This window comes from Ictalurus punctatus, chromosome 15 (assembly GCF_001660625.3).
Source record: "Ictalurus punctatus breed USDA103 chromosome 15, Coco_2.0, whole genome shotgun sequence".
Lineage (NCBI taxonomy): Eukaryota > Metazoa > Chordata > Actinopteri > Siluriformes > Ictaluridae > Ictalurus > Ictalurus punctatus.
Genome location: NC_030430.2, coordinates 6366022 through 6375495, shown reverse-complemented (window position 1 = coordinate 6375495; position 9474 = coordinate 6366022). Strand labels below are relative to the sequence as shown.

The window sequence follows — 9474 nt, the reverse complement described above, 5'->3', positions numbered from 1 at the left end:
TATCCAAACCCTGTTATTCTTTTCTAATTACCTTTGCTCATATTAAATATTCAGGTTCTTGTCCAATTAGATCAGAGAGAGATGATGATGTCAGTCCACTTCCAGGTGACCTGGTTTCATTGCAGTAAGAAACGGATTCGACCCTGAATTCAACTCAAGTGCAGGAAATGAATCAAATAAGCTGTGCACCATTTTATAGGGCAAGAGCTTCTAAATTGGACATTCTGCTGCACTCGTGTGTGTGTGTGTGTGTGTGTGTGTGTGTGTGTGTGTGTTTCCCAAAAACTAATGAAGCACTTCATTTGTATATGTAAAAATGACAGCATGTGAACACACAAAACCGCAGCACTCGTTTCATTATTTATATTGAATAACAGGTTATGAAAGGAAGAAAAAGTGGGAATGAAAATACAAATCAAAATCATACTGAGATACTGATAGTTGTAACACTCGAGCATTAACATTCAACATTCCAGAAACACAACTGGCCAATCAGCATTCGGCTCCTTGTATGATCACGACAATAATTCATAAACCTTCTTCTCTTTTCAATAATAATAATAATAATAATAATAATAATAATAATAATAATAATAATAAGCGTAACATACAAAAATACTGACACTTTAATAAAGGAATGTATCTGTACCTTGTAACATATGTAACATAAATACTGCATAACACAAAATACTCTTCTTATTGCATTTCTCTCATTATTTCTGCACCAGTTAATGTGGAGAAACATTATTGCGTGGAAAAGTGTAAGTACAACACGGACGACGAGTGAAACGTCATCCTTCCCGGTGACACGGTGCCCAGTAAAATGTACCGGGATGCAAACGGACAAAATCGTACGTCTTTCTTTAATAAATTAACGTTTTCTTGGAATCTTTGGCAAACTGCTCAGGCGTCAGAGGAATAAAACACGTCGTCGTGCACATCGTTTAGAAAGCGATCGACTTCGGAGTGGTAGTATTTAACAAGCTACGTGTTCGACGGCTCAACGGATTCCCTGAAGATATAATAATCGTTTAAATGGCGTGAATTCATTTCAGAGAGGTGGCAGTGACCGTGCTTCATGTCGGGCCACGTCGCACCACCCGGTCACCGATTCGTTTCCTAGAATGGCATGCGCACTGGTGTTTTATTCCTTACTGACTTTGTAGAAAGAAGTGGAAAACTCAAGAAACTTAATTATATGTAAACATTACATGAAGAGTGCAGGCTTCAAGGGGTACCCTCTTGTATATTTTCATTTCTAGCCGGACGATCGTTAATACAAAGTCAGGCTCTCTGGTTGAAATATCCGTGTGATTGTCCTGTGCTGTAACAGGGTTTACCCCCTAGAAATTCTGCTCTGTATGGATAAATAACAAGGATTCGGGCTGCATTAAAAAAAAAAAAAAAAAAAAACCCAACCAAAAACGCTATTTAACACTGACATAATGCAATACTATACTGCAAAAAAAAACATCTTAGCGAGTGAAAATATCTTGAATATAGGCACATTTATCTAATATTAATAATATGTAAAAATAATACACGGTTATTTATTATCTAGCTTTAAATCTTCTTATTTTATGGGTAGATAATTTTGCTTCTTTGTATAAATACAATATATATAAGTTTAATGATCATCTGTAATAAGAATTACAATCTGTAATACTAGATAGCTTAAGATATTTTCACTTGCTGTCGTTTTTGTGTACGCGTGTGTACATTTCTAACCATGTGAGCGCGTGTGTGAGTGTGTAGGAGCATGTTTTTATATTGTAGTAGCGACCAGATTTAGGTGTTACCTGGCTACGTTAATAATACTTATGAGGTCTTTATGAAGATAGTAAAATGAACGTGTGTGTGCGTGGGTCCGTATCCGGAGGCGTGTGACCTGTCTCTAGCTTTCCGTCTCTCCGTGGACGTTCTCCATGTGCACTTTGAGGTAGTCGTTGCGGGTGAACTTCTTGTGGCAGAGCGAGCACTCGGCCATGGGCCGGTTGGGGTTGTGGGTGAGCTTGTGGCGGATCAGCATCTTCTTCAGACTGAACGACAGGTCACAAACCTGCAGTCAATCGCAGCACGGGAAAACACAAGCAAGCCACGTTACATGGGGAAGTGTAAAACTATTGTGAAGTGTACTGAAATGTAATTCTATTGTGAAGTGTACTGAAATGTAATTCTATTGTGAAGTGTACTGAAATGTAATTCTATTGTGAAGTGTACTGAAATGTAATTCTATTGTAAAGGGTACTGAAATGTAATTCTATTGTGAAGTGTACTGAAATGTAATTCTATTGTGAAGTGTACTGAAATGTAATTCTATTGTGAAGTGTACTGAAATGTAATTCTATTGTGAAGTGTACTGAAATGTAATTCTATTGTGAAGTGTACTGAAATGTAATTCTATTGTAAAGGGTACTGAAATGTAATTCTATTGTGAAGTGTACTGAAATGTAATTCTATTGTAAAGTGTACTGAAATGTAATACTATTGTAAAGGGTACTATACTTCTAACGTGGTTTCTCGGTCTCTTTTGTTTTTCCAGAAAGTCGTCTTTAATATTTATAAGCAGACCCCTGACGTTCCTTAATATTTATTAACTGACACATGTGTAAGCTCGGAAATACAGCTGCTGCACCTTTACTGTACGTGTATGAGCATGTGGAGGAAAATCATGTAGATTAAACTGTGTTGACTGTTAATCACTGCAAATTCGGTTTAAAAGGGGGGCAAGATGGCTTAGTGGGTCTGAGTCCCGCCTCTGCCCTGTGTTCACAGAGTTTGCATGTTCTTTCTGTGTTTCGGGGGATTCCTCCAGGTACTCCGGTCTGCTCCCCTAGTCCAAAGACATGCGGTGTGAGTGTGGGAGCGATTGTGCCCTATGATGGGTTGTCTCCCACCTCGTGTCCCAAGTTCCCCAGGCTCCCCGCGACCCTGTGTAGGATAAGCGGTACAGAAAATGGAGGGATGGAATTTGGTTTCATTTAACAATATGGCTTCCACCCTTAAGGTGCGTCCACACTTATGAGTGACAAAGTGACAGGTGACCAACCATTTTCTATGCGCGATGCAGAGTCACATTTTCAACGTGGTTCCACTTTTAGTCAGAATTTTATGGGAACGTTTTTGCAAAGAACACGACGTTTGATATACTGAGAACGAAAGAGTGTAATGTTTTCTTAAAGAAAGCAAAAAGGAGAAAGATGTATTTGTTCACTGCTTGCCCGTCTCTTTCTCTTTCACAATAACATACACACTGTGTGTTAACTCGCATCTTAGCATCATTTAATGGTCCTTTTCATGCTAAAGCCAATGCACCAATGTGTGCGTGTATGTATGTATGTATGTATGTCTTGATTAGCCACGTCTTCATGAGCATGACTTTATTCTCCTTATGCTAAGTCATATATTGTGATCACGGGCTGGAATCACAGCTACAACTGAATCTTCATCCTGATACGTTACACGAGAGCATAACAACAAAACAGCAGGAGTGAAGGCAGCGAGGCAACAGCGCTCTCACTAGCACATGCTCTCAATTGAGAAAGCTTCGCACTTACGCACACACACACACCGACCCAAAACCACTTAAAAATGACACTGCCAACAAAAAGTCTAACGCAACCGGTTAGAAGGCATTGGCCAAGCCAGATACTAAATCACACACAACTGGAGCTATCAGTCAGAGCAGCAGCCTGTGAATCTGTCCATGTAACACACACACACACACACACCAGCCAGTTTACTGCACACATATTTATGTACACATATTTAAAACTCATATTTATAAGCTCCTCTTCATAGATTTAATTGATCATTCTAGTCAGCTAACTCACTTGAGCGATTAATTTACCATTGCTAATGCTAGCCATCTAGTTAATCTGCTAACCTGGCAGGATTTCTGAGAGAATTTTAACTTGCTATTCATACACTTCATTCTGAATTTCTGAAAATAGTTATTAGTTAGTATTTAATTAATACTGATAACGCTAGCCAGCTAACCAGCTTGAGCTATAGATAATGCTTGCTTGTTAGCTAATGTGCAACAGGATTTCTGAAGAGTGTCCAAAGTTAGGGTACAAATTTTATTTGCTACCTACCAATACAATTCAGCTAGCTAACCTGAGCTAACCTAGCAGGATTTCTGAGAGGATTTTAACTGTCCCGTTCCTACAATTTACTGCTAACACTATTCCTATGTTCCCAAGTTCAATAACACACGTTAAATAAACGTTCCCGAAGGCCTTATGTAGTCAGGACTCATTTTTACAGCTTTCGTTACTAACATGAGCTAACCTGACAGGATAACTGAAAGATATGTTTAAGTTATAGTTCCTACATGTTTACAATTCCATATTACTGTTAACACTAGCCAGCTTACTAACATGAACTAACCTGACAGGAGTTCTCAAAGGATGTTATTAAAAAGTCATAAGTTTACACCGCTGATGCTAGTCAGCAAGCTAACGAGCTAACCTGACAGGAATTCTGAATGAAGTGTTCAATTACTCTTCACAAATTTTCACGTTTTACTGAAGTGTTCATAAGCTAGTTTACCTCAGAAAACCTGAACTGGGTTTTAAAGTTACTGCTCCTACATGTTTACAATCGTTACTGCTAACACGAGTGAGTTTGCTAACTCGAGATAACCTCACCGGAATTCCAAAAGTATTTTTAAGCTTTAAGGTTTATGACATTTCAAGTTTTTGAGGGGATTTCTCAATTGATTTTTAAGTTGCCGTTCACACACTGCTAACACTAGTCAGCAGGCTAATGTGCTAACCTGACAGGATTTCTGAGAGGATTTGAGAGCTTAATGCAAGCTTGCTAGTTAATGTAGTAGCCTGAGAGGATTTCAGAAAGAAAGGTTTATAAATTGTTTATAAATTCTTACTGATAATGCTAGGCAGCTAGCTAGCATGAGCTAACCTGCCCAGGATTTCTGATAGGATTTTAAAGTCCCTGCTAACACAAGCCGGTTAAACCTAACCGGACAGGAAAGGAAGAAATTTAGGAACTTAGGAAGTTTTTTTTCCCCTAAGTTTTCTATTTTTCCTACACTTTTTATTCTTTACTGCTAATGCTAGGCAACTAACAGGATTCCTGAGTGGATTTTTAAGTTGCTAATCATATATTTTCGAAAATCAAAAATTTTTGCTAACATTGCCCTGTTGGCTAACGTGCTACCGCTGACAGGATTTCTGGGAGAAATTTTCCTTGCCACAATTGCTTTCAAAGACTGTATAGGATGTTCTCTCTCTCTGTGTCTGTGTGTGTGTGTGTGTGTGTGTGTGTGTGTACTGTATGTCTGGAATGCTTTGGGAGAATCCGAAGATCAGAATAGATTTAATTTGTTCCCAAAGTTATTCAAAAACTTTGCGTTTTTAAAAGCTCAAGGCGTTGTCTAGGTTCGCACACATACTCACACACACACACACACAAGTACAGAACTGCTTTTCCACATGGCATCTATTTCATAAAAATGCGACAAATGCTAACCACATTATAACATTACTCTCGCTAATTCCGCTAAAGCCGCCGCTGGTCCGAACGCTTTCTGCTTGGTGTTGTTAAATGACATTGTGGACGGAGTTAAGCCCGTCGCCCCTACAGCTTTTCCTCCCTGTTCATATTAAGAACGATGTATAATTTATGCTGTTGGTGTGTTTCTAAACCAGGCACGAAGTCCATCCTGTCCACGGTAAATGTCTTCAAATGATGCGAAAGCATTTTTAAAAGGAGCCAATAAGCGGGGGGAATAAAATTTAAATGAATCCGGATTAAGGGACGGTTTCTGCTTCACACAAAAGAACGAAAGAATTGAGTGACTAAATTGCCGTGGATGGTGGCTGCTTGTGTTAGTGCGCTCGGAGAGAAAGAGCGAGAGACACAGAGAGAGAGAGAGAGAGAGAGAGAGAGAGACAGGGAGAGAGACAGAGACAGAGAGACAGCGGGAGAGAGACAGAGAGAGAGATAGAGAGAGAGTCAGAGAGAGATAGACAGACAGAGAGAGACAGATGGAGGGGGAGTAAAAGAAAGAAATGCTTCAGGGCTTAAAAGACCCGTCACATCAGAAGTGAGAAGAGAGGCCGTCTAGAGGAAACAGCCAATTTCACTCGTTTGTGGACGGAGAAAAGAGAAAAAATAACAGCGTGACTTTAAAAGGCGCGCTTGTGGCCGGCCAGCAAAATCAAATAAAAGCAGTGCGAGTGTTTTTCATTTGGTCTGATGAGATCAGTGAGACGGCTGTGTGTCCCTTCCCTCTGTGTGTGTGTGCGAAAGTCTTCCTTAAACTCCTGCTGAGTGGAGGTATTATTTAGGAAGTGTTTTAGAAATGTGTGTGTGTGTGTGTCTGTGTGAGTTTGTGCATACATGTTTATGCAAGATCGTTAACTACCCGGTTTAACCAACACTGACTTAGTGCCAAGCGCTGCAAACACACACATTTCCATTTCCATTCACTTGTGTGTTAGCGTAGACAAACAATCATATGCCTAGACATTTTGTGAAGTGTTTAGTGATTCTGCTGTTGATTTGTGGGTCGGGGAGATGAAGTGGAGATGTTGGACTCCAGGTCCCAGAATGCAATGCAGCTTTACGAAGCTTTACGAAGAGTTAGGGCAGAGAACCAGCTTGGCTGGTCGGTCTACGAGACGATGATTGCGATGGCGGAGTTCACACAAGAGTAAGTTGAAGCTTCATGTCTGTTCGAGGAGGTGCACAGATGACGAGGTGAGAGAGCTGGATAGAGTGAAGGAGTAAAGCGCCGCTGCATCGCTCTCGTTACGTAGAGATGAAGCGAGGGCTAACTCCCACCGCAGCGCTGTCGGGAAGTAGCCAAAGTGCATTGTGGGTGATGGAGGAAACCGGGAAGTGAAAACAGACCAATTCAGGGTGGATCTTTCCTTTAAAGTCCTCCTTTCTTAAACCATGTTTTAAACAATTGTGTTATCACACAATGAAGCGTAATGTTGGACATTTTCCATCGCAGGAGGAGTGAGACAGTAAGACAGTGAGACGGGCTGCTGTCCCCTTGCTCAGAAAGCAGACACCACGAGGCCTTGTGTTATTCTAACAGCGCGGTTTGGAGCCGGGCCGCTTCGGCATGTCAGCTTTGAGTGCTGATGTGTTTGTGTGTGTGTGTATGTATGTATGTGTGTGTGTGTGTGTGTGTGTGTGGAGGTCAGAGTGGGGTCAGTTTGCGCAGGGTGGTTACAGTCTCGTGTCCGCTTGGCAGGACATCCTTCCTCTGTGGCTCCGACGCCACTGTAACGCTCCATCACTGCTCACACACACACACACACACACACACGGAGGTGGATTTATATCAGTCAGTCCCGGCTCCAGTGGTCTGCTCTCTAAACCTGTGCGTCAGACACTGCACCCACAACCCACTGCTACGTCCACTCCTACTGTCAGAGTCTGTGGACTGAGGTGAGGGGTGTGTGTGTGTGTGTGTGTGTGTGTGTGTGTGTAGTGTGTGAGTAGTGTGTATGGTGCAATGTGGTGTGGTACTAACGTCACATTGGAAGGGCTTCTCTCCGGTGTGTGTGCGCATGTGTTCATCCAGACCTCGCTTCTGACTGAAGGCCTTGTTGCACTCGCTGCATTTATACGGCTTCTCCTGTGTGTGTGTGAGAGAAAGAGAGAGAGAGAGAGAGAGAGACAGAGAGAGAGAGAGACAGACAGACAGATAGACATACGGAGAAATAGAGAGGGGCAGAGAGATGAAGAGAGAGAGAGGCAGAAAGAGACAGAGAGACAAACCGATAGAGAGAGAGAGACAGACAGACGAAGAGAGAGAGGGGTAGAGAGATGAAGAAAGAGACAGGCAGAGAGAGAGAGAGAAAGAGAGAGAGACGAGTCTTCATTAATAAACCGTAGAAAAGTTGGATATATATATACACATTAAACAGCTTCGGTCCACAGCCCAGTGACACGGTGAGATGTTCTTGAGGTTCACTCCAGCTTGTGCTCGGCTCCTGTGAACCGGACATTAAACGCAGATCTACTCCGATTACAGAAACACACAGAGAGAAATAAAGATCGCATCAGCTCTGATAAATCACAACTATAATCAGCTGTAAGTCTACAGGCTTCTGAAGAAAAAAACAAAACAGACAAATGTGAGAACAGCGCTGTGGTTTAAATATATATCTGTACTTCCTGCCTGCCATGTTCTTATCATTATGGGAATGATTTAGGTGTCTGTTTTCTAAATGTTGCATGCCATGACGCGTGTTTTTGTGTACACACACACACACACATCACAGTCCTAACCCAGACTGTCACGGGAATGGGTGGACACAGGAAGCTCGAATCCTGGGAAAAAGAGATATCTTATAGGAGGGGCGACACATAATACACACAGGATATGCAAGATCAAGTGTGTGTGTCGGTATGTGTGTATGGGGTTAAAAACAGAAACAAAAAAATTGTAAGAAAGTGAGAGAAGTATGGGTTGTACATCATGCCCAAAAAAAGAAGAAAAAGCTCTGTATGTGCCAGATTAATAAGCATCAGACCAGCTGAGCTCAAACACGTGAGAAGTCAACTGTGTGTATAGATGTGTGTGTGTGAGACAAACACACACACACACACACACTTTCTTGTTTCTTTGCGAAGTCTTGCCACTCTTACATGCAGTTCTGAAATCTTCGCTAGAATTGAACTCCACCTTATTGTGACTTTTGTCTCCGAGTCTCGACTACACATATCCGCTTGTCTGACTCCGACAACGTTTTGGAACGTTTTTTTTTTTTCGGAATAAAGCCGGAGTTCGTCGTTAAAATTTAGAAATCGTTGTAGAAACCAGTCCGGTATTTAGAAGCAGCTTGTTATTGTCTTATTCAGAATAAGGTCAATAATTAGATTACTGCGGTTCATGTAAATGTACTCAATGCATGTGGTAGATTGTCGTTTCGTTTGAGAATCTAATAAATAAGCACAACAAAATGGCGGCAAAATGGTGAATTTTTCATTGTTTCTTGAGACCTCATCATAATTCCACACTGGCGATGACAAGACTGCGGCGCTAAAGTTTAACGTCATCATGTGCTGTATGTCATTCGTCAGATCGGCCAAATTTAGAGACTACCGATCAAGTCGTAGAATGTGATTGGCGGCTGATCGATTAGGAGCGTCCCTATCTAAATCCATATTCTGCTGTCGTTAGTCCTAAACCCAGACTTGTCTTCGTGGGCGGAGGAAAAATCTAGAGGGAGTAATAATTGCTAGTGAGGACCAGCAAACTGTCCTTTCATTCTGGGGACATTTATTATTGCAGGACATGTGTGTGTGTGTGTGTGTGTGTGTGTGTGCGTGTGTGTGTGCACATGTGTGTTAAGCACAGGTTATTATTCGTCAGTATTATACACTGGTGTGAGCTCTGAGTCAGAGTGTAATGCAGAGCTCTTGGGTGTGTTTGAGGTAGAGTAAACAAGTCCAAGTTTCCAAGCCTGTGGAAATGCTGTTTTC

At 41.5% G+C, this 9474-nt stretch overlaps 1 protein-coding gene across 1 annotated transcript in view; it reads right to left on the bottom strand.

Moving 5' to 3' along the window:
- Window positions 1–555: 555 nt before the first annotated feature.
- The window catches only part of prdm5 (PR domain containing 5), a 49004-nt gene continuing 40085 nt past the window's right edge, over window positions 556–9474 (bottom strand). Inside the window, exons 15-16 of the mRNA XM_053686392.1 lie at window positions 7517–7621; window positions 556–2059 (exon numbers count right to left, since the gene is read on the bottom strand). Coding sequence (XP_053542367.1) covers window positions 1895–2059; window positions 7517–7621 — 270 coding nt within the window. The 3' untranslated portion in view covers window positions 556–1894. The remainder of the gene's footprint in view (window positions 2060–7516; window positions 7622–9474) is intronic.